The sequence below is a fragment of the Trifolium pratense genome, linkage group LG7 (genome assembly GCF_020283565.1).
Source record: "Trifolium pratense cultivar HEN17-A07 linkage group LG7, ARS_RC_1.1, whole genome shotgun sequence".
NCBI classification, from domain to species: domain Eukaryota; kingdom Viridiplantae; phylum Streptophyta; class Magnoliopsida; order Fabales; family Fabaceae; genus Trifolium; species Trifolium pratense.
In genome coordinates, this window is record NC_060065.1 from 55253270 (window position 1) to 55277896 (window position 24627).

Genomic DNA, 24627 nt, shown 5'->3' on the forward strand with positions numbered 1-24627 from the left:
TGTTTTTGTCCTGTCCATTGCCTCTTAGTTTGTCCAGTTCCTAAAACAGTTTTACGATCAAACACTGTACAACTAGAGTTGTCCTGTCCCGTCCCTTATTTTTTAGCAGATCAAACGGACCTTATATGTATTAATTTTACAATAAATTTTAAAAACAAACTTTTTCTTATATATAAAACCAAAATGAGTATCGTTAGTTGATTTGGTAGTGATTAACATTGAACTTAGAAGAAAAAACTACGATTCAACTTCCGTAATTACGACCCGAAGGGGCTGATGCCAAAACTGACCTCCGAGCAGAACTTCAATTATAAAAAAAAAGTTAATACAAAAAACTAATACAATAATAATAATAATCCAGCTTCAGTTTTCCGCAATCCCAACTGAAATAAAAAAGAATATAATTTTACTGTGTGCGTGTATGTAACAAGAGTGACAAAATATTTCCCTCAAGTACAAATCAAATTGCGTCAAAAAAAAGTACAAATCAAATTCAAAGCAAAGTCAAAAAATAAAAATCGTAAAAAGAAAAATGTCAAAAAGAAAAAATGAGTGAGTGACTAAGCGTCATTCACGATCAAGCGGACCAGAATGAGCCACAAGATGCAAAAGACATACACGTGTCATGATCAGATAAATTGCGTGGAACCAGTCTAATGGTGTCTTCACCATTCACCTACTATATCCGGTACTTTTTGGTACAACCACCGTTAGAACCGGTAACACTCGGTCAATGCTATAAACTCTTGGGGTTTAAGCCAAACACTTTCATGGTTTTTTCATTTTCATAAAGGGTTTTACTTTTTCAGATTTCAAACACAACAAACACAAACATACATACCCAACAACATTAACCAAACAATTCTCAAAATGGGTACTTGAAAATCATGTTTTTTTTTTGTTTCACAAAAAAAATGAGAAAAAGGAAACTTTTTTATGTGATGACTGAATATACCCTGATCTTGCATTTATCTTGAATTTTCATAAAGATTTGATCTTTGAAGAATAATTGAAGAATAATCTGTGGTAAGAGTGATTTGCGTGTTGAATCTTTGATGGGTTTTGTTTTTTCCTTAAATTACGCAAACTTTGTTTTTTTGATAAGAAGAAAAAAAAAAACTGCTGTGTTGTTGGGTTTATCTTTGGGGTTTGAGATAACGTTGGTTTCTGGAACAAGTTGAAATTTTGACGTGTGTGGTTTTATTTTAGGACTTTTTTTTTTTTGTGTTGTTGAGACACGTGAATTTTCAGTTTACACAATTTGTAAGTTGTTTTGTTTTATGTTTCATGTTTCTGTTTTTCTCTCTCTTCATCTATGTTTATGCACTCTATTGTTTTTGTTGATCTTTTGAGTTTCTTATGATTTGATCTCTGATTTCTATTTTGCACGTGATGTGTTTGTTTTTTGATGAATTGGTTATTTTTCATGAGATCCGTTTTTTTCTGAGGTTTAAGATCGGTTTTGTGACTTTTTTTTCTGAATTTTGTTTACTTCTCTTTCTCGTGAACATGTCTGGATTTTAGAATCTGGTCTTGTTTTGTAATCCCTTTCTCGTGTTCTGGTTCAACTTTTATGTCTCTTCTTTTTCTTAATTTTGTGTTTGGAGTTTGTATTAGACTGAGATTTATTTTTGATAATTATATGTTAATCTCAGCATAATCATTTTGTATTTTCTGTCAGGCTTCTAAATTGAGACCGGTACGTGGCGTTGAAGTTTATTTGATCATTCCTTATTTTGGCATGGTTTCTGAGATATGGTGGCGCAGAACAGAATAAATTATGGATTTAATGGCTATCAGGTGCCAAAAAAGCCTCGTGCCGCACGATCACCTAGGGTAAATAAGTTTTGCTTCTCTTATGCTACTGATTAGTGATTACTACTATCTATTTATTTTCATGATTATTAAAACGATCCATGTAAATACTTTGTTTTTTTATGATGTTTCGTAGAAGAGGGATACATTACAAAGAAGTGTGGAAAACGATCGAATGTGTGCGATTGACTTATTGGCCACCGTAGCTGCCGGCACTTTATTGCAAGAGAAACAGAATCCAATCATACCTAGTGATGGATCACCGAAAAAAGATCAGCATGGATTTGTTAAAGAAGAAGATGAAGATGCAAATACACCATTCAAAGCCGAGCTTCCTAATGAAGCAAGTTGTGACAAAAGGCTTCAACATGGATTTGTTAAGGAAGCATGTGCGGATGCAAATAAGCCATTGAAAGCCGAGCTCTCTGATGATGGAAGTAGTGAGAAAAAATGTTTCTCTACTCTTTCTTCACAGGTGTACGATCCAAATTTCTGTTCGAAGGAAAATCTGCATCATCCTGAAATCGATGGTCAATCATGCATTGCTTCTATAGTAACAAGTTCTAGTTGCTCGGAGAGGTTTGTTACTGACAATATGGTCGATAGAAAAAGCCATAGTGAAATGAAAAATATTACTAGCAAAGTTGAATTAGGATCTTCTGGATATCCAGATTGTAATGATTGCAACTTAGATGTTCATGTAAGTATAGTAAAGGACGAGGTCCAAAATTCCGAGAAGGTGCCAATCGGTACTTCGGTTGGAATGTGCTGTTTTGAGGATCCCGTGGATGAAAAACCTCAAGTGCCAGTCAATTTAGGTGGCAATGCCAAGTTGTCTGGTTATGAAGATAGCACGCCTCATAACTCTTTGTTCAAAGGTTGCGACAATGTAACAGTAGTTGGTAGAGATGATGACGAAAACTTTTCAGGGTGCTCTCACCCTAGTTCAAAAACAAAGACCTTTAGGTCAAAGACTTGTATAGGTGACCAAAGAATAAGGAAAAGATTGGCTTCTAAATATCGGAAAGTTGCTCGAGAATCAAAGCACGATACACTTTCTAACAATGGTGAGTTCATGTTTAATTTTCATATGGAATTAATAGCTTTCTTGGTTCTTCATTTATCGGGCTTCATTTTGCTTGTTCACTAATCTGTTTTACAAATTTGAAACATGTTAGTAGTGGATAGAAATTTCAACACAGTTTACAGCAATAGGAAGAACAGTTATAAACGCCAACTATCTCAAATGAATATTCCTTTCAAGAAGAGGAAGATTTTTGACTGCAGCTCCACTTCAAATTCTAATGGATATATAAGAAATGACAACACTTATTATTCAACCAAGAATGATATGAATCAAGGCGTTTCTTGTTCATCTGCTCGGATACGCAAAGGTTTTATACTCTTAATGAAATTCTTGTATTTAAGGCACTGGATTTAATGGTCTTGGGCGTATTTTGCTGAATAAATTCCAAATCTTTGATGCAGATCCTGGAATGTCATCCTTGGAAGGATATCATCGTTCAGCATTACGATCTAGAGATTCTCATGGTATGCGAAGATTGAGTGGTGATTCATTATTATTCTTTTACTTGATTGATATCTGCAAAGAGGTTCTAACTTCTAACATATACATGTCTTTCTTTTAACCAGTGAAGCTTAGGATCAAATCATTTAGAGTGCCAGAGCTTTTTATTGAGATTCCAGAAACTGCAACCGTCGCGTCCTTGAAGGTACAATAAAATTCTATTCCGCCATGTACACAGTGTTTGGTTTTCTATGATCCTTGTTGCATCTTTCACACAAGTTGGGCCGTATCTCTTACAAATTTTTTGTCTGCAGATAGCAGTGATGGAAGCGGTGACTACTCTACTTCGAGGTGGATTGCGTGTTGGCATGATTCTCAATGGAAAGAAACTTAGAGATGACAGTAAAACTTTACTTCAGACAGGAATTTCTCATGATAATGCGCTGGATGCTTTGGGCTTCACCTTGGAGCCTAATTCTTCTCAAAGCCTACCACTCACATGCGCTAAAGATTCTCTTCATGTTCCGAGTGCGGACATGCCTCTATCTTTAATAGGGTAATGCATAACCTGCAATTGATTGCATTTATTATCTCAACTACTTGAACTAGAATATGCTGTGTCAGTACAATCGGGGTCTAGCGCAGGTGGTTGGTGCGCAGTGTGTGTGAGTCTTATAAACCCTAAGGTACCAAGTTCGATTCATACTAAAAAAAAGAAGAATATGTTGTGTCATTGTTTCTGTTGAAATGTCAAATTTTCCTCGGAGAAATTGTAATGAAAATATTATTACTATTATTATCATTATTATTATCATCTAAAGCTAGAGAGTTTATATCCAGGCAACCTTCCAGTCCAGCTGTAGTTCGTCCGATTCAGAGGATTCAAGGTTTCTGCGACACCGAGCATCAAGTAACCAGTTTAAGTAACATTGTTGAAAGTGAACACGATTCAGCACCTTCTCCTATAAGCACAATAGGTGAAAAAAGATTGACAGATTCCAAAGAACTTGTTACTATTCCTGAAATGGATACGGAGGGACTAGCTGTGCTACCAGTAGAGCAGAAGCCAAAGCGAACTGAGATGTCACAACGTCGCCGAATTCGTAGGCCTTTTTCTGTTGCCGAAGTGGAAGCACTTGTTGAAGCAGTTGAGAGACTCGGAACTGGAAGGTAATCTTCATGCAAATTACTCACGATATGTCAAAAAGTTGTTTTTAGTTTATTTTCATAAGTGTTATACAAATGAGTCCTTAATTGATGGCGTGCATGGCTCTATTAATTTACCAATATGCGTGCTTAAATAAATCAGGTGGCGTGATGTGAAACTTCGTGCTTTCGATGATGCAAAGCATAGGACATATGTGGATTTGAAGGTAAAAACTTTTGTTACCATTTTGCATAGCAACACTATTTTATTTTTTTATTGGATTGTATTCTTACTTAAAGGAATCTTTAAAGGGTCTTGCTAAACGGTGCCTCCAGGGCACTCTTTAAGCATTCCCTTTAAAGAAATAATTTATCCAAAAAGTGAAGTATTTCAATTTTCAATGCGTTGATTTCACACGTTTCCATAAAATTTAAACAAAAACTTACTATTTAAGATGCTTAAAGAGTGCCCCAGGGGCACTGTTTAGCATTTTCCATCTTTAAATACAAACGTGACTATCACACTTCTACAAGTCATTTGGGTGGAGTGCTTTCTTTTACATCTTTTGTTAACTTCTATTTAAATACAAATTAGTTGTTCTATCAAGTCAAGTAATTGCTTGTGTATTAGGTAAGCTATTTATTATTGCTCCATTCATGCTATCTTGTTAATTGCCTAATATTCTATCTTAGCTAGTTTGATCTTATCATTTTAACATGAAATTAGAATTTGATTTATAAAATTTCAACCGTCATGGTACATACTGTTTCTCTTTTTTTAGTAAAATAGTGATGGGGCTTAGAAGCAAAGAAAAATGTCACTTTCCATTAGTACCACATGGTTTTGGTTTTTGGTTTAAACATGTTTTTGTTTCCTATAAATATCATTTTTTGTTTTCAGTCCTTATAATTATTTTTTTTTTCCTTTTTAGTCGCTGCAAATATACCACTTTTTGCTTTTGGTCATCGGTGAAGAGACTAAAACAAAACGAGGACCAGAAGCAAAAAAGCGATATATTTGCAGGACTAAAAACAAAAAGATGTTTTAAAATATAGTACTATTAGATAATGATGGAATGCAGAACCAAATAAAAATGTCACTTTCAATTAGGAGCCTATATGATTTTGTTTTTTTTCTTCTTTATATGGCATAGAAAAAGGTTTGGCATGTGATATAGTTATGTGATAGTGCAGGATAAATGGAAAACATTGGTACACACGGCAAGAATATCTCCTCAACAAAGAAGAGGAGAGCCTGTACCCCAAGAACTTTTGGATAGGGTCCTTACTGCTCATGCATATTGGTCCCAACAGCAACAAACTAAGCAACATCAACTCAAGCATCACCCTGAAACTTGCCTTCTACTTTAATATAGGGGGGGTGTTAATAGCAATGGACCATATATGACTTTGTAGATTGGTTTGGTTAGGTGTTCAGGTTTCTGACCCTTGATTACCTTTTTCTTTTTTTGTATCTATGATGATGATATACATGTTTACCATCACTTTTTTTTTTGGGGTACAATGCTAATTGTTGCTTTAATCTATATCATATGATGTAAAAAAATATATACTACAAGGAAGAAAGTGAAGCATAGGGAGAGAATTTATGTGTAATATTCTCTTTGCTCACATCATGGTTCTTTCCCTTTGTGGAGAGGCTATTTCTTGTAAATAAATGGTTTATGCAATAAAGGGCTTGGTTAATAGAACTTCTTTTATGTCAACTTTACTTTTATATTTTGTGTTTTAATTATCTTCTAGTAATTTTCCATTGATAATTTTTTGGTTCCCATTTTCCTATTTTTTTCATATATAAATGTTATGGCCTAAATGAAGACAAGACCTATGAAGGATGGACACCCACATGACACATATACGTCAACACCAATAATTTGAAAAATGACATAATTTAATGTAATTAATAAGTGTTGGTGGCAAACATGTGTCCAAGAAGTGTACTCTTTTCGTGACAATATATAAGTAAAAATCATTTTTTCTAGATTTATTGCATAATTAATGTATCTGACCTATAATATAGACCAAATACATTGAATATTTGAACTTAAAAATGTGATTTTTGTTTATATTTTGTATGTGCCTTCATAGCACAAGACAAACAAGGTTATCTCTCTGCCTCCATGTTTGGTGTGTAATTGGAAGGGCACGTGGTTGCATGTGTTGGAAAAAGGATAAAGTGCAAAAAAGAATAATATAATATGTTTATCATTTGAGGTAGTAGCTCTATTACTAGTAGTGGGAAATTCTAGTATAGGCACAAATATAAATGATAGGTGTTGAGCACACTCACACAAGTAAAATAAATTAAATAAAAAAAAATTAAAATGATATTGATTGATGTGACTATATAATTTTTCTTTTAATTTTTTGATTTTATGTGTGTGTGCCTAAATATATTTTATTTAGGCTTGTGCCTATCCAAGACTTACTCTACTAGTAGTACATTGTTGGATCACCCATATGACAGCAAAGAATGTGTACTTTTGTTTCTGTCGATATTTTTTAATTAGATTCAGCAATGAGAATCTTATCAATGATGTAGTCAACCCTATTTTGATTCATTTCAATTAGATTCACATGCATTTTCTTAACAAAGATTCACTTGGTTAGACACGATACCAATTATTACATGTTAGGTACACATGAAAGAAAAAATTAGAGAAAAAATATTAAAGTAATATTTATTAATGTGATTATTTTATTTTTCTTTTAAATTTTTTAATTTATGTGTGTGCCTAAATTATCCGTTATAGGTACAAGCATTTAGACACAAAATTTAGGTGCACATAAATTAATTTAATTGTAAAAATTGTTTCTTAGTATAAAGTGTATGCATATAAACATCGAATTCTTGGTACTAAACTCATAAGAAGGTCACTTCAAAACACAAACCTTCACCATAATCTATTATATGCTATGTGGCTATGTGCACAATCTATTTCTACAATTTGGTTTAATAATTGGTCAGCAAATAACTATTAAACCAAATTATTAAACCAAATTGGGGATATGGTAAGAGCTTACCAAGTTTATTCTTGTCCTTTTGAAATGCTGGCAATTATGTTAGCAAATAACTTGATTTTCAAATGTAGCTAAAGAAATAGAAACTCTCCACATTATAGATTTTGATGCTGGTTATGATTTCTAATTTTCTTATCCCATTTCTAATTCTCCAAATCATTCATCATCATCAGGTATCTCTTATCTCATTTCTAATTTTCTTTCCTATTCTCATATGTCAAATTCTCAATGCCATTTTTCATTATCGCTCATTGCACAAAATGAACCCAAATCCTTTGCTGAAGCTGACAAGTTTGAATGTCGGAGATAAGCAATGCAAAGAAGTTGCTCAAACCCTTATATGGCCTTAAGCAGGCCACTCACAAATGGTATGAAAAACTCACTTCCACTCTTATCTAGTATCAGTATTTGTTCATTAAGAAAACAAATACTTCCTTGACTATTTGCTCGTTTATGTTGACGATGTCATTCTAGCTGGTAGTTCCTTAGCTGAATTTCAACATATCAAGTCCATTATGTATGATTCCTTTAAAATCAAGGACTTAGATACACTGAAGCATTTTCTAGGCCTTGAATTTGCACACTCTAAACAAGGGATATCTCCATGTCAAATAAAGTATTGCCCTGACCTCTTATCTAATGCAGGCATGTTTGGAACTAAACCCCCGTCTCCACTCCTTTAGATCCTTCCATTAAACTTCATCATGATAATATCACTCCTTATGCTGACATTCCTTCATACTGAATATTAATTGGCAGACTTCTTTATCTCAATACTACAAAGGTCAGACATTACCTATATGACTCAGCAGTTAAGTCAATTTCTTTCCAAGCCTACTATTACTCACTTCAATGCTGCAACTCTATGTCCTGATATCTTCATTTGTCAACATCTTGGGTTTTTCGGATGTTGACTGGGCAAGGTGTGTAGATACAAGGAGATCTATCTCAGAACAATGCTTCTTTCTTGGCAAGTCTCTCAGCTCTTGGAGAACTAAGAAACAATTAATAATATCTAGATCCTCCCCAGAAGCTGAATATCGAGCACTAATTGTTACAAATGTGAACTGCAATGGATTCTTTACTTACTTGAGGATTTACAAGTTCAATGTGCCAAGCTCCCAATCCTTTACTGTGACAATCAAAGTGCACGACATAACAGTTAATCATGTTTTCCATGAGCGCACCAAGCACTTAGAAATTGATTGCCACATGTGACCTTATGAAATTCCTTCCGGTCACCTCCCAAAATCAAGTTGCAGTAACTGTAGGACGCAGTAATTGATTTGAACCGTCTGATTTTAAATTAGCGGTTAAGATTATTCTACAGTGTAAAATTGAGTTTATAATTTGAACCGTCCAATTTAAAATCGATGGTTGAGATGAAGTATAGCATGAAACTATGTCTTAATATCTACAAATAGGAATCCAAATCCCACCACATAGTTGTTTAGTCTTTCAATTCTTTTGATTCCAACCGAACCAAATTGTTTGTGAGTTTCTCAATTTTAATTTAAACCCTAAATCAGTTATTTCTTTTTAGTCCCAAATTCATACTATTCAATTTCAATCTTACCACATTTTAATATTCTAAGTATCTGGGTTGTTTCTCTTTTCCATCAAAACCTTATTTTTCATTTAAAAATTCAATCTTTTCAACATTAGCAATGGTGGGTTGTAGTGGTGATGATGCACCATTTTTGAAGAACCCCATATCAGAAGAAACTCTCAAGTTACTCTTTGATGTTTCCAACTCCAATAGCTTAGAAAACTCCTTAGAGATTCTCATTCAAACTTCCAAATCCAATTCTGGTCGTTCCAACCTTGCTTCCAAAGCAATTCTCCCTGCAATTCTCAATATACTCCAATCACAGACATCTCTTTTAGATCATCATATTCTATCTTTGTGTTTCAAGCTACTCAGAAACTTGTGTGCCGGAGAAATTCTAAACCAAAATTTGTTTCTTCAATTTGATGGAGTTGTTATTGTTGTTTCGACTATTTTGAGGTCAGGGGTTGTTTCTGATCTCATGTTGGTTCGTTGGGGTCTGCAGGTTTTGGCAAATGTTTCCTTGGCTGGGAAACAGTATCAAAAGGCTATTTGGGAAGAGTTGTTTCCACTTGGTTTTTTGTCTCTTGCAAGAATTAGAACAAAAGAGGTTTCTGATCCATTGTGTATGGTGATTTACGTATGCTGTGATGGATATCCTCAATGGTTTAGAGAGCTTTATAGTGACAATGGTTTGCCTGTAGTGGTAGAAATAGTGAGAACTGCTTCTTCTGGTTAGTTTGTAGGTTATGTTTTTTTCTTCTGGACTTTTCTATTTAGGTTCTGTTTGGTAAAAAATAACGGATAGCTGATAAGCTAGCTTATTGCGGATGAGCTTATAGCAGTTAGCTTATAAGCTAGCTTTTAGCGAATAAGCTAGTTGATTGAATTTGTAGTGTTTGGTAACATTAGAGGTTGAACTAGCTTATAAGTATGAAATGACATAAAATATGTTTAATTAATTTTTAATTTTTTTCAAGTATGATGATAGGGGTAAAATTGGAAGTAAATATGATAAGCTATAAGCTATAAGCTCAAAAACTACTTGAAATAGTGTTTGAAAAATGAGATATAAGCTCGTTTTTAAAAACCGTTACCAAACCGAGCTTTTAGCTTATAAGCTAAAAGCTATAAGCTATAAGCTAGCTTATTGACCTTACCAAACAGAGCCTTATTCTTCTGGTTAGTTCGTATTTGTAGAGGCTGGATTTTAACTATATCCTTGATTGTAGAGTCCAATACTTGTGTTCTAGGCTCATTTCCATGTCTAAATGGCAATCTCCTTAGGCGTTGCTGATTTAGAAGCATCTCCATATTGTTCCTTAATTAAACCAGTTGATTTTGAACTCTTGGTCTTCTTTGAAAATGCTGAGGTGGTGAGAGTTGGATCATTGATTTGGCCATTTTGATTATCAACTTAAATGTATGTCTTGAAAGTGAAACAAAATTGAAAGTTGTCTTAAAATAAGGAAAAGTTTTATGATCATTTGTGCTAAGTTCCTTTGACAATAAGAATTTATGAATTTAGGAGAATTTTCAAAAGTTTATAACCCAATAATGAAAAGCAAGATTGAGGTATACATTACTTAGGCTTTTTGTAAAATAAGGATAGACAAAGTATTTTCATACAAAGATACAAAATATAGAAAAAGAACAATATGCTTCGGGTTAGTTTGTAGTTTATTACCCGAGTTTGAACTTTGATCGGAACAATCCTTGGCCAGATTTTAGTTTTACCTATCTCTTGGCGGAAATATAGATTTTAGTGCACCCTTTCCCCCGAGAACTAGTTGGTTAAGTAAAAAAAAAGTCCTATTTGAAAATTTACATTTTGCAAAACACAACGGCATTATGTGATTCTTGTAGTAGACACACCTCATGGGATAATTCTTGTTGTTGCTGCTGCTTCTATATTTTGCTACGCTGTCATGAATTATTAGTTCCTGTGTAATTTGCTGTGCTGCTATGTTTCGTGACCTGAGTGTCATATTGGTTTCTTATGTTTTTTAAGTGGTGACACTGACTTCTTCTTCAACTGAAACCAGCTAGTTTTGGCGAGGATTGGATAAAGTTGCTTCTTTCAAGAATTTGCCTTGAAGAATCTCAATTGCCTGTATTGTTTTCTAAATTACAGTTTAGGGATATTCTTGACTGTGAAGATACCAAGTCAAGAGATGACCAGTTTTCATCTGAACAAGTGTTTCTTCTGCAAATACTATCGGAAATTTTGAATGAGCGAATCGGAGATGTTACTATTTCAAAGGATGTTGCATTGTTTGTTTATGGAATATTCAAGAAATCTATCGGGGTGCTTGAGCAAGCAGTTAGAGGCAAGTCTGGTCTTCCCAGTGGCATTACTGCAGTCGATGCTCTTGGCTACTCTCTTAATATGTTGAGGGACATCTGTGCTCATGACAGTATGCGAGGTAATGAAGAGGATACAAACGATGTTGTCAATGTGTTATTGTCATATGGCCTCGTTGAGTTGCTTTTGATTCTGCTTGGGGACCTTGAACCTCCGGCAATAATCAGGAAAGGAATCAAACAATCTGATAATCAAGACGGTGCTAGTTGTTCCTCGAAACCATGCCCTTACAAGGGGTTTAGGAGAGACATAGTTGCACTTATTGGCAATTGTGTGTATAGAAGAAAGCATGTACAAGATGAAATCAGGAGTAGGAATGGAATTCTACTGCTATTGCAGCAGTGTGTTACCGATGAAGACAATCCTTACCTTAGAGAATGGGGCTTATGGTGTGTTAGGAATATATTGGAGGGCAATGAGGAAAATCAAAAGGTAGTTGCTGAGTTGCAGCTGCAGGGATCTGCTGATGTGCCTGAAATTTCTGCACTTGGTCTTCGCGTCGACATTGATCCAAAAACTAGGCGTGCAAAGCTTGTAAATGTCCCCTGAAATAATAGCATAACATGGTTGTATAAGTATGTTATTGTTACATTTTTACCTGGTCTTTATTTACTCGTACAATGAAAACTTCAGTTAGAATAGAAAATTTTAGATTTGATAATAGTAGCTTGTGTTCCTGACAATTCTTGCAACAATTTATCAAGCAACCTCTGAAAGAGGAAGAATAGTTAAAATGAGAGACAATCTCCGAAATCATGTAATGTAACAGAACATAACCTTACCAAATTGGCATGGCAGCTATGTTGAAGCTTGAATCCATCAACATGTATTATAACCTGACTTAAATCTGTATGATCCATGGATGACTGCTTTGGGCAGAGCATAATGGAACAATTAATGACAATTAATGACTGCTTCTTGCAACCTGGTCTCGATTTTAATAAATCCCGTTAAAACAAAAATAAAAATCATTTCGAATGGATAAATATCTGGACTCGAGTGGTTTTATACATTATGGAGAGAGAGTAGCTCCAAAATTTTAATTATTAAAAAAAAAACTTTTATGTCAACAAATTTTTAGTTTACTTTTTATCGTCGAAAAGTAATATTATTATTTTTTGACAGAAAAAGTAATATTTACTTATATTTAGTTTATTTTTGACAAAATCCTACATTACATTAATTGTATGCAGAAACTATTTTACAATTCTTCCTTTCACAATGAAGTTAGTTTAGTTAGTTATATATCTGTTACTGTTGTTAGGTAAATTCAGTTATATATCTGTTAGTTTAGTTAGTTAAATTCTTGTTATTTTTCTGTTTTCAGTTAGTTTTATATACCAGTTGATTAATTCTCATTCCATCCAATTCATTCATTCATTCATTCATCATTCTTCCACATTCATATTTTGATCTCCACAAACTTCATTTTCTCTAATCACATTTTCTTCTCCTAGTTTGAGTCACTTCTACAACCCTTGAATCTTTTCTTCTCCCCAAGAAGTGAAACCACAATATCATCATGTTTCAGTGGCTTACAAATTTACTATGTGCTTGCTTAACCAACACAAGCAAAAACAATGTCGACATTAATGAATTTGATGAAGATCCTTTAGGGTGGTCGCGGGACCTGCTAGAACAACAATTGGGCGAATTCTCCATGGCTGCGGTTAAGGCAAATGATGTTATGGAGGATCACAGCCAGCTTGATGTTGGCAAGAAAGCACTCTTTGTTGGAATTTATGATGGCCAAAATGGTGCCGAGGCTTCCAATTTCTTGATTAATAATCTCTTTGAGAATCTAATGAGTGAGTCTGCAATATGCTTTCTTGTTTGCATGCTCGTGTCGTATGTGTTATTTTCTTATCATCATTCTATAGGTTGTGGATGGAATTGAAACAAGAACCAAAATTTAAATGATTTGTTATGTATTGATTGATTGTATAGAATTTACTAGATGGCTTAATTAAAGATATGGAAATCAAGAAATTATGCTTAACAAAAAAGGATGGGTTTACCAGCTAATTCTACATTGTTATGATTACATGGTTGATGTAATTCCACATTATTTGGTTTCATTTTCATAAAATTTTAATGAATTGATGGGGATGAGTTAACATACATAAATATCTGTTTTTTTTTTTTTAGCTTATCTAATGCTACATTGCCATGTGTATCATGGGTTTAAGAAATAATGGAAGTTTATGGTTACAGGGATTATTCAGGAGAATAATAATAATGTATCTGAAAATATTCTGAGGCAAGTTGTTGCTGAAATGGAGGAATTGTTTATGACTGATGTTGAAGAGGGTAATCAACAACGGCCAGAGCTAGCTCTAGTAGGTTCAAGTTGTCTGTTTTGTATGGTATGGAGAGGGAGGCTATATATCGCTAACGTTGGAGGCTCTCGTGCTGTAATGGGCTCTTTGGATCCATTTGATAGACTCAATGTTAGGCAGTTGGTCGAAGATCACAATGCTCGTAACAGGCATATTAAAAAAGAACTCAAGAAGTTGCATCCAAATAATCCGACTATTGTGACATATAATTTTGATGCATGGCGTGTTGGAGGCATAAGTGAAGTAAGCAGATGTATAGGAAATGCATATTTAAAGCGGGCACCGTTCACTTTAACCTCATCCTTCCGAGTCCCACAGTTGGAACTTGCACCTTCTGATTTTACCCGACCTTTGCTATCAGCAGAACCTGCAATATCTTCAAGAGTCTTAAATGACGTCGATAAATTCATTATATTTGGATCTGGTGGACTTTGGAAATTGTTGTCAAATTGGCAAGCAGCTGAAATTGTTCACACCAATCAACGAGATGTATGCATGGCTTGTTCTTTCTAGCTACTTGTTTTTCCTATTATTATTTACTACTATTATGGTTTGTTTGTTTATGGTATGGTATGTTGGCCTTTTGTTGCAGGGAATCGCGAAAAGGATTTTGATGACTGCTCTACAGATTGCAGCTAGAAGAAATAATATGAGCTATAGTGAGCTTTCGAAGATTCATACGAGACATGGTGTTGTTATTAGGGGTCCTAGTGTTTCTGTTAAAGGGACTAGGCGGGCGTATCATGATGATATCTCTGTGATTGTTGTATTCTTCGACAAAAATCCGGAACTGAATCCGACTGTGATGCCAGTGGTGACCTCGGTGCCAGGAATCGATTCCTTCAGAGGCTTCGATGACGCGATTCATCCATCACCTTTTAGATATCTTGATGATGTCTCTGAAGCACATCAATACCTTGAGACGATTGTCTGACACGATTCATCCATCATCACCTTTTAGATATCTGAATGTTGTCTTTGAAGCACATAAATAGAGTTGGTTCATTCACTCAGTTTTGAGACAAGGAATATTATGTCTAGAACTGTATATAGGAAATAAACTTGAGTGACTCTGCCTAGTTTTAGAAAAAACTAGTTCAAATTGTAACGTTGCGCATCGTTTAACATCACCCAGTTGTCTTTACATAAACAGATTTTTATATTTTTACACATTCATTCACTTTTTCATATTCAGAGTTTTATCCAATCAAACACTCACTCACATTCTTATTTGCTCTCCAATCACATTTTATTCTTGCGGCACAGTGAAAATAGTTTCTTTCAAAACAATATCTTGTTGCATCAGAACCAGATGGCAAAGCTTTGACTTGAAAATATCATGTTTATGGTAGAACAGATGATAGAAAAACAATTTCCATGTCTTAGCATCAGAACCAGATGGCAAAGCTTTGGTTTGTGTTTCTGTCAAAACCAAACCTTATAATGTGGGATGATAAAAGCTTTGCCAGATGACAGTTTTTTAGCATCAGAAAAAGATTCGATATGTTCCGGATGACAGTTTTTTATAATGCTGCACTTGTAATGCCTTTCCTTTTTCATTCAGAGGACAAGCAGTGTCGGCCAATCCTTTTTCATTCAGAGGGCCAAGAAGATACTAGTGACCAGCAACATGAATATATGCATTCGTCAAACGGATATGAACCTGACTCTGAAGTATGATACCATATTGGCATTTTAGCCTTTACCGACCTATTTATTTGTCAGAGCCATAGTTTTAATTCTCTAACCGTAATGTGAATGTTGTGTGCATAAAAAGTGGAGCGTGAATAAATAGAGTTCAAATGCAGATCAAATAATTTTGTATCTAAAATTAACAAAATTCCAAATGTCCACTGAGATAGAAAATCCTTCATCCGTCATCACATCACATTACTCCATTTGCAATGGTCATTGAAATAGTTCCTCCAATTGTTAGAAAGTGTGCGTCTGTCATTAATAATTTTGTATCTAAAATTATTTAGTAATACTTCATCAGTAATAACAATTGAATCCAAAAGAGCCTACAATGCAATGAATGATTTTGGTGGCAGACAAAGGTTCATCATTAATCATATGGATTCTTAAGTCACAGTTCCCATTACTCAAGAATTGGCTTCTACACTTAATCTTGCAGCCACTGTTTGCTTCTTATTATCCACAATATCATATTTTCCAGAAAGAACACCGCAACCTCGTGTAGAATATCTTTCTGAAGAAGAGCTCCATATCAACATTTCTATGTTGCTGAAATTCATTTTTGACTCTTGTGGAAGCTCACATTATCCTCTCATCATGTTCATCTATTGCACTGCACAATAATGAGACTTTGTCTATGCAGCCGTCCATCGTATCATTCTATCACTCTCGTCGGTACTGAATAGATTATAACGATTATCCATTTCCAACATTCTCTTTTAGACTCTTGGTTCTTGCTTCTAGACTAGAGCACATAATCACATATATGGTAAATTCTCTTTTATTTTCCCATGTTTTTCAATACTAGATCATGTAAAATTTTCTGTAAAGCTAGTAATGACGGATGCTTTATCCACCACGGTAGCTCCATTATCCACCAGGACGGATGCTTTATCAATCTCTTTTATCCTTCGAACAAGTTGTCATAAGTTACATAGCCATCTTCTTGTTAGGTATCGAGCATTTTTCTGTAAAGCTAGTAATGATAATAGTTATTGAATTTAATGAGATGAAAAATTAGTGATGACATTTAAGCATTTTTCTTTTCCTTATCTTGGACCTAATTTTTAAAATACTTGATATTTTATGAACAGATGTGTATTTGAACAGTAGTAAATGTCATGGATAAACCTCATTAGGGGAAGTGAGGTTCAGTAATTTATGATGGACAGTGTTTCGACCATTGTTATCGATTGCGGATGACAGACCATGACAAAAAGACAAAAATCTACCATTATAAACCGTCATAAACAACATGGTGCCGCCATCCTTCACAAATTGGCCATGGCGGTTGTCGAAAAGTCTGCCACTGCAATCCACACCATGGCCAATATTTGACAAGACTAGTTTGGACTTGGGGCAACCTATTCCTTGTTTAATCAAGCAAATGCAACCCTTAGAATTATTGAACTCAAACATGCGACTCCAAGTGCTTCTTATAGCTCTGAGTAAGAAGCAAAAAGGAAATAATAGCTCAAAACTTTGCTCGTAACTGACCCTACAACATAGTTCTCTGGAAAAATACGTTGCACAGAGAGTTCTATCAAACGAATTTATTTGCATGATCGCATCTAATTACTGTATACAAATAATTTATGTAGTTCTCGGTTTTCATTAAAGAGATCAAACAATATTATGAACTCATAAACAGATTAGGAAGAGGAGTTGTGTATCTAGGTTCTTCTAGGATGAGCTCAAGCCATTGGCATTATATCCATCTACTGCTACAAGTTCCTTAGCGTCTTCAGCTGTTACAAACCTCACTTCTGCTTTTATTGTAAAGTTTCTTCTTGTCCAAGGTATCTTGAGCATCACAATAGTTATCCTCATCCAATATTGCCTACATTCTTCTGGTAATCCTACTATATATTTTACCTGATTGTGTTCTGTAATCTTAATTTCCCATTTAACTTTTTTTTAGACTGTATATAATGATAAACAAAACAAAGCCTAAAATAATACAGAACAATGGCAAAAATAAAAATTATTGACTGAAATTATTAAGTAGTAATGCTTCATCATTAATAACAATTGAATCCAAAAGAGCTACAAATAGTCAAAGGAAAGAAGCAACAACAAAAATACTCTAGAAAATTACATAAACTAAGCATTAAGTATCAGTGCATATATAAACAAATGAAGCAACACATCGAAGATGTTATTTTTTATCTAATCTTTGGACACAGTGATTGTGATTCCCTCTTCCTCTTATGATTCTTGTACTTGAGTCTTTTCTCCTCAAGTGCCCACTCTTTCTTCAAAACGTTCCACTTGCACTCAAAAGTGTCACCAAGTCTTGCTGCAATTCTGTAAACATCATCTCCTCGACGGTAACACAATCCATGATTGAATACAAACCTCATATCGTCAGCAAACTCATCGGGTGTGGAATATGATTTCAATTTGGCCTCAATATCTTTCAAACCAATTGCCTTCTTCACTTTTGACTTGTTCTCTAAGCAATCCATCAAAAACTTGATATCAAGAGTTGCTTTCAAAGCCCAACGGCCCAACCATCTCTTCCTTCTATCATCCTCTTGACAATCACCCAACATTGCATCCTTTTGTAATGTTCCATTGGCTTCTTTTTCTTCTCTTTCTTAACCATCAACTCAGTTCCACCATTGTCACCATTCTTCTTTAAGCCATATTTCGTAGCTCTTGTAGGATGATCTTTGATGAAATAAGAAGATGGTTTAGCTATTTCATTGTTCACTTTCTTGCAGCCAAAGTCACCATTAATATCCTTTGAGTTTTCTTTGACTAACCCTTCTTTTGTGTGTTGAACACCGTTAGTTGCAGAAAGTTGATTCTTTTGTAGAGGTTGGTTTGCATCAAGCCAATAGCAAGAAACTATTGGTTTCTCCATCCTTCTCTTCTTTTTATCGAGCAAATCACATGATGGAAAATTGGAGGTTTGCTAATACCATTAAATCAAAGCAACCAACAGCTGGTTATGACAGTAGTAGTCACAAATTGGTGCAGAGGCATCAAGGCAGTGGACGGTTGCACAGTGAAATTCGGTGGAAGAAGCATGAAGTCGAAAGATATAAGCTCAATGTTTATGCTTCTTTTTCTCAACAACGAAACCATGTGTGGTTTTGGCATGTGTATATGAGATGATCGTTTTGTGCTCACTAAAACAATATGGTCGTCACCTATTTGGAGAGCTAGATAACGGGTTAACTCCGCCTCTTTTAATCCGCCCCACATAAACTCAAACTTTAAATGGAACGAATTAGTCCGTCAATAAATAAAAACGAGTTATGATATATTGACCTGAGTCTGGTCCACATTAGTCCACATGTTAAACGATTGACCCACGTACTATTACAAAATAAAATAAAAAAATCACTTAAAAAATTGATATTATAAAAATTCTTCTTTTTTTAAAAGCTAAAAAATACCTATTAGTGTTATTAATTTTATGCTATAACATTTAAATTGTAAATAAAAAAATTTTAAAAGAAGTTTTTAACATTTTTATTAGTTTATTTATCTTTTCTATCCAAGTTTTTTTTTAACAACAAACAAGAAAATATATTAATAGATGTAACTCATGCTCCTACAAAAATAGATTTGCATGTGGTATTCACAATTAATTTGCAACCAATTTTATTTCACATGCAACTTATTTTTATCGGTTAAAATGGATAAATACTCATCAATGGTAAATTAGAAAAAACCAAAAAATTTACCTTTTACGGTACTTTTTTAGTTATTATAAAATGAAGTAAATTTTAAATCAAAATGAAAACAGTAAATAAATAAATAAATTTGAGCGACTCATACAATGCGATATCCTTTTTAACTGAGCTAAACTCGCGGGATAGCGACGCTCTCTGCCTAATCGACGCTTACAGTTAATTAAATGAACTTTAGCTCGAGCGATACAATTGGACGCTATACTGTACTTGAAGCAGTAAACCCTATCTCTCTCTCTCTCCTCTACATCATCCACCGCATTCCGCCTCTCAGGTAATGCTACCCTCCCCGTAGCCACCATACGTGAAGCTTGAACAAGGTCTACACCGCATCTCGCAAGGTCTGTATTACTTTTATATATAAATGATAATAAAATCAAACTAGCTCTAAGTTTTAGGGTTCTTTAATTTGGGATTTTACTCCGTAAATCCATGTTTTCCCTTTCTCAGAAACTTTTTAGTTAATTAACTAACTTAAAACCCTAAAGAATTCTTAGTGGATAGTAAACCTCAATAAGGCGTTGGTTTTGTGTTGATTTGTTTGATCCATGTGTTGTTTGTTAGTGGAGAGCTGAGCTCCGTTGTGTGTGATCCTGTCTAAGATCCAATATGTTATCTGTATGCTGATGATTCAGAAACTGTGCACATATTTATCATATATATGCTTCTTTTAACAATTGTCTATAATACTCAAAGTGTGAACAGTAAACCTAGTGACTAATAATTATATGCCAATACGCAGAAAATGGATCGTAGTTGGATGTATGATAGATTCAATCCACATAGGAAAGGCTTGAAATTGGAGTTTATTAGGGGAGTTCAGGAGTTTATTAGCAAGGCTAAGGAACAACCCTGCTTTTTGTCTGAGAAAAAGATCAAGTGTCCATGTCCAACGTGCATGTGTGTAAACTCTTCCACTATAAGAGAGGTGAAAGCTCATTTGTACAAGAGTGGGTTTAAACCAAATTATTTGATCTGGACTGAGCATGGAGAACTAGATCGAAATATAAATATTTGTGTAAAGAGTCAATCGAATAATAGTGGACATATGGAGGAAGTGGAAGAGGAGGAGGATCCTAAAACTCCTCATATGGAAGAGTCGGAAGAGAATGAAGATCCCAAAACTCCTCATATGGATGAGTCGGAAGAGAATGAGGATCCCAAAACTTCTCATATGGAGGAGTCGGAAGAAGATGAGGATCCCAAAACTCTTCAAGAAATAGAGTCATGCGAGCAGAATGCTGACGGGAAGGTTCTTATACGACCTTGTGGTTCAGGGTAAGTTATAATGTTGTTTGTTTTATTCTTTAAGCACTTAGTTTACACACACACACACTAGTTGACATTGAGTTTGGACTTTTTGTAGGTGGGCTCCTAGCTCAGTGCCTGCTGCTGCAATTAAACACGCCATCCAGTCACACTTTCAGGGTCCTTTCTATCGCTGGAGTGCGACCCCAGAGGATGTAAGGGAATATTGGTGGAAGTTGTTCGGGGTCAGTTGCGTTTATTTAATTATAGTTATTTAATTACTAAGTAATTGCACCTACTTAAATGATAACTAATTAGATTCCTTCTTTTTTAGGACAAGGTTACTTGGGATCCTCGTGATCATGGGCTTATCAGAAAGACGTTTCAAACGAGAGGCGCAAAACGCCTTTCAGATATGCTCTCGAAACTGAGGACGAAGGGAACGAGACCTCATTGGATTTGTGAGGAGGCTTGGAAGGGTCTTATTGACCATTGGGAGGGTGAAGCCTTTAAAAAGATCTCTACCCAAAATAAGACCAATCGGGCTTCAGGTAAAGGTGGAGCAGTCCACACCACAGGCCGCAAGGCTCATGTGGATGTGGCACTTAGTATGGTATGTATTTTATTCCCACTTAATGCGTTGTTCATTATCATAGAATGTGTGATATTTATAAATTTATTAATATGTTGGTTTTTTATGCAGGCTCGTGAACTTGGGCGGCCTTTGGATCCCGATGAGCTCTTCTTGGCCACCCACAAAAAGAAGTCTGGCACTTGGGTTGATAACCGCTCTCAAACAACATATGTAAGTGTTGGTACTTATATCTTTTGTACATAATATGGCTCATGAACAAAATGATATTAAGTTATGTTTTCTTTTGACTAGAAACGCTATCAAGATCGCTTGAAGGAGGTACAAACACAAATTGGTGAGGCCTCCCAGAATGGGACTCCGGAGGTTGATGGGGCGACAAAGATTGAATTGTGGAAAGAGGCTGCTGGGGGAAAGTCTCGAGGGCGGTGTTATGGTACTGCACACTTTGCTTTAAACCTCCAACGTGGTGTAACTTCGCTTACTCAGGAGTCTCGGGAACCTTATAGTGGCACGTGTGATCATGCTATGCATCTTGAGGCCATTGATGCAGCACGTAAAGAGGCTGTTGCAGCACGTCAGGAGGCAGCCACAGCACGCCAGGAGGCAGCTGAGGTGAAACAACAATATCAGCTTTTGGAGGAGCAGTTGCGCAAAGTAATGAAGCGCATGAAAGCTCTAGAGCGTCAATCAGCAGGTGCTTCAAGTGTGAGTCAAGCTCATAGGGGATATCCTCACAGTGATGATGACCATTCGCTAGATGTGGTCTTATCAGATCGTCGAAGAAAGAAACGTCTAGCTATAAGGAGACATCGTCACTATGATGACGACGACCATTATCTAGATGAGATATTAGCATACCGTCGCCGAAAGCAACGTCGAGCTCAAAGGGCACGTTATCACTATGATGATGACAATTCATTAGATGAGATCTTACCAAAACAACGTCATGCTAAAAGAGGACATTCTCACTATGATGATTCCAATTCGCTAGATGAAGGCTTACCAAAGAAACTTCTGGCCAAAAGGGGACATCCTCACTTTGATGATGATGATGAGGATTCGTCACATGAGGACTTACCAAAGCAACGTCAAGCCAAAAAGGGACATCCTCACTATGATGATGATGAGGATTCGCTACATGAGGACTTACCAAAGCAACGTCAAGCCAAAAGGGGACATCCTCACCATGATGATCATGATCAGGATTCGCTACATGAGGACTTACCAAAGCAGCGTCAAGCCAACAGGGGACATCCTCACTCTGATGATAAGGAGGATTCGTTACATGAGGACTTACCAAAACAACGTCAAGCCAAAAAGGGACATCCTCACTATGACAGTGATGAGGATTCGTTACATGAGGACTTACCAAAGCAACGTCAAGCCAAAAGAGGACATCCTCACTATGTTGATGATTCACTAGACGAGGTCTTGCCAAAGCAACCTCAATCTAAAAGGAGGAATCGCCACTATGACGATGACGATTCAGTAGATGAGGTCTTACCTGCCCGTCGCCGCCGTCGTTACCTATGATGATGACGATTCAGTAGATGAGGTCTTACCTGCCCGTCGCCGCCGTCATTACTGTGGTTGAGTTTGATTTCTTTGTTATGTACTTTATACTAAGATGTACCTTTATATTGGTATACTGCTATGGTAATTGGTCGTTAACTTATTATATTCTATTTGGTTGGATTGTATTGGTATACTGCTATGGTAATCGGTCATTAACTTGTTATATTCTATTTGGATTTGTCTTGGTTTATATTTGTCATTTGATATCTATTTGATTTATATGTTGGTTTTTTACACTTCGGTATTTCCAGTCCGGATCAGCAGGATTATTTTGGTTGGCGACGCAATCTTAGTGTGACTCACACTGTGTGAGTGAGTCCGACCATAACACATGCCCTTCTATAGTATTATAGTGTTTCCAGTTATGTCGTATAAACTAATCGCTACTCCCTACAGTTTTATATATAAACAAATTTTCATGGTTCATTTAATAGTTAATGTATTTGAACCATGTTATGAACTAAATACATTAATTATTAAATGAACTTAAAAAGTGAAAATTTGCTTATATGAGATCAGAGGGAGTATTGCTCTTTTTTATGCTTAATCTCATTTTGTCATATTAGTATTCGACACTGTCATAATTACGTTACAATTAGTTAATTTTCAGTTACATTATAAATACATACTGATACTCATTCATTATTTCATTCATTGAACCATATTCAGAATTTTATTTCCACACTCTCAACACTCATTCATCCTCCTTCTTTCTCCTTCAATCTGATCAGTTTAATAAAGACCCTCTGACGTGGTCAAGACCACTGGTTAGGCATCACTGTGGCGAATTCTCCATAGCTGCAGTTCAGGCGAATAAGGATATAGATCAGAGCCAAGTTGAAGTTGGAACTGATGCACTCTTTGTTGGAGTTTATGATTGGCCATAAAGGCGACACCGCTTCCATCTATCTTAGTAATCATATCTTCACTGAACTATTAAGTGAGTCTTCTTTTCATTAATTTGTTCATTCTTCTTTCATTTTCATTCTTTGTTTCTTTTTCATTTTCATTTTCATTCATTTTTAGAAGATGCACTTTTGCCTATTTTGTTTCTTACCTTTAATTCTTTGAATGGTGTTCTTTGAGTGTGGATATGGAATTGAAACATGAACTGAAATTTAAAGAATTAAGTGATTCTATATCCAAGAACTGAGGATATGAAAAATGTTTTCTTAATTATAAATACTGAAGAAACCTAGAAAATTAATCTTTCTTGTACTTTTGGTCTAAATCAATGTGTGTAGATATATTTTTGAATGAGTTAACATATAGTATATATAAAATATGTAATAAATATTTGCATAAAGTTGGTGTTATATTATCATGGAAGTTTGACGAGGAAATAATCTGGTTATAAATTGCAGGGCTGATTGAACAGAATAATAACTTTATGAATGAGATTATTCTGAGGCAAGTTGTTGACCAAATAGAGACAGATTTTAATGAGTTTGCTAGAAATAATTTTGAGCAACATCATCAGGTACAGAATAGTTTTGTTAGTTCAGGTTGTTTGATTTGTATCATATGGAAAGGGACGTTCGCGCTATACTTGGTTCTCATAAGGTCATTGGTAAAAGATTGGTTGTTAAACAGATGGTTAGAGATCACAGTTTTCTAAATCCAAATATTAAACAAGAATTCACTGATATGCATCCAGATTATAATAATCGTAGTCGCTACCAAATGGAAGTAATGCTAATGCGTGACACATGTATAGCTAGGAAATAGGATTCTATAGTTTTTCATTTACTCAGTTCTGTTGTAAGTGTCACAGTGATTATCTCTGTGCCTTAATTTTCCAAATGGAAGTACAAAATGAAGCAAGTACAATCTCATTCAATCATAGTTAATTTCCTCTTGATTTTATGCCTGTGGATGTTGAAGTCTGTCTATTTCTCTTCTCCTTTGTCTCTCTAATGTATATCTATTCTAGTTATATTATAAGTATAACAACATATTTACAGCATTAATTAGCAACAAAAAAAACCAAGCCATATTCCACAAGACGGGGTTGGCTAATGGATCA

General features: G+C 35.2%; 4 protein-coding genes and 1 pseudogene across 11 annotated transcripts; 4 read left to right on the forward strand and 1 right to left on the reverse strand.

The window, feature by feature from the left end:
• The first annotated feature begins 745 nt into the window (after nt 1-745).
• LOC123897533 (telomere repeat-binding protein 2-like) lies at nt 746-6201 on the forward strand. 7 transcript variants are annotated; one of them, XM_045948216.1, is made up of 10 exons: nt 746-1026; nt 1682-1836; nt 1952-2882; nt 2994-3209; nt 3304-3366; nt 3469-3548; nt 3658-3899; nt 4184-4513; nt 4653-4716; nt 5684-6201. In XM_045948216.1, the coding sequence occupies exons 2-10, from the start codon at nt 1756-1758 to the stop codon at nt 5858-5860; spliced, it is 2184 nt and encodes a 727-aa protein (XP_045804172.1). In that variant the 5' UTR covers nt 746-1026; nt 1682-1755; the 3' UTR covers nt 5861-6201. The 7 variants fall into 7 exon arrangements, with proteins under 7 accessions (XP_045804172.1, XP_045804169.1, XP_045804171.1 ...); XM_045948213.1 differs by having other exon boundaries at nt 769-1026; nt 5679-6201; XM_045948215.1 differs by having other exon boundaries at nt 769-1026; nt 2997-3209; nt 5679-6201.
• Nucleotides 6202-8979: 2778 nt separating this feature from the next.
• LOC123899963 (ataxin-10-like) lies at nt 8980-12106 on the forward strand. Its single transcript, XM_045951237.1, has 2 exons — nt 8980-9814; nt 11126-12106. Exons 1-2 carry the CDS (start codon nt 9199-9201, stop codon nt 11992-11994), a joined length of 1485 nt encoding a protein of 494 aa, XP_045807193.1. The 5' UTR covers nt 8980-9198; the 3' UTR covers nt 11995-12106.
• Nucleotides 12107-13198: 1092 nt separating this feature from the next.
• On the forward strand, nt 13199-14912 carry LOC123898969 (probable protein phosphatase 2C 43). The gene is made up of 3 exons (XM_045950023.1): nt 13199-13253; nt 13660-14273; nt 14377-14912. The coding sequence occupies exons 1-3, from the start codon at nt 13250-13252 to the stop codon at nt 14716-14718; spliced, it is 960 nt and encodes a 319-aa protein (XP_045805979.1). The 5' UTR covers nt 13199-13249; the 3' UTR covers nt 14719-14912.
• A 2619-nt stretch (nt 14913-17531) lies between these two features.
• Nucleotides 17532-18604, reverse strand: LOC123897613 (annotated as a pseudogene).
• A 709-nt stretch (nt 18605-19313) lies between these two features.
• Nucleotides 19314-22820, forward strand: LOC123897612. 2 transcript variants are annotated; one of them, XM_045948325.1, is made up of 6 exons: nt 19314-19524; nt 19926-20461; nt 20550-20676; nt 20766-21044; nt 21135-21236; nt 21318-22820. In XM_045948325.1, the coding sequence occupies exons 2-6, from the start codon at nt 19929-19931 to the stop codon at nt 22557-22559; spliced, it is 2283 nt and encodes a 760-aa protein (XP_045804281.1). In that variant the 5' UTR covers nt 19314-19524; nt 19926-19928; the 3' UTR covers nt 22560-22820. The 2 variants fall into 2 exon arrangements, with proteins under 2 accessions (XP_045804281.1, XP_045804280.1); XM_045948324.1 differs by having other exon boundaries at nt 19374-19524; nt 20766-21236.
• The last annotated feature ends 1807 nt before the right edge of the window (nt 22821-24627 follow it).

What these genes read in the sequence shown, in the direction of transcription:
- LOC123897533 (XM_045948213.1), top strand. Translation starts at nt 1,756, where the DNA reads ATGGTGGCGCAGAACAGAATAAATTATGGATTTAATGGCTATCAGGTG. An exon ending in GTGCCGCACGATCACCTAGG is followed by an intron (nt 1,837 to 1,951) that starts GTAAATAAGTTT and finishes GATGTTTCGTAG; the next exon opens with AAGAGGGATACATTACAAAG. An exon ending in ATCTGCTCGGATACGCAAAG is followed by an intron (nt 3,210 to 3,303) that starts GTTTTATACTCT and finishes TCTTTGATGCAG; the next exon opens with ATCCTGGAATGTCATCCTTG.
- LOC123899963 (XM_045951237.1), top strand. Translation starts at nt 9,199, where the DNA reads ATGGTGGGTTGTAGTGGTGATGATGCACCATTTTTGAAGAACCCCATA. An exon ending in AGTGAGAACTGCTTCTTCTG is followed by an intron (nt 9,815 to 11,125) that starts GTTAGTTTGTAG and finishes AACTGAAACCAG; the next exon opens with CTAGTTTTGGCGAGGATTGG.
- LOC123898969 (XM_045950023.1), top strand. An exon ending in TTCACACCAATCAACGAGAT is followed by an intron (nt 14,274 to 14,376) that starts GTATGCATGGCT and finishes CTTTTGTTGCAG; the next exon opens with GGAATCGCGAAAAGGATTTT.
- LOC123897612 (XM_045948324.1), top strand. Translation starts at nt 19,929, where the DNA reads ATGGATCGTAGTTGGATGTATGATAGATTCAATCCACATAGGAAAGGC. An exon ending in ATTGGTGGAAGTTGTTCGGG is followed by an intron (nt 20,677 to 20,765) that starts GTCAGTTGCGTT and finishes CTTCTTTTTTAG; the next exon opens with GACAAGGTTACTTGGGATCC. An exon ending in ACCGCTCTCAAACAACATAT is followed by an intron (nt 21,237 to 21,317) that starts GTAAGTGTTGGT and finishes TCTTTTGACTAG; the next exon opens with AAACGCTATCAAGATCGCTT.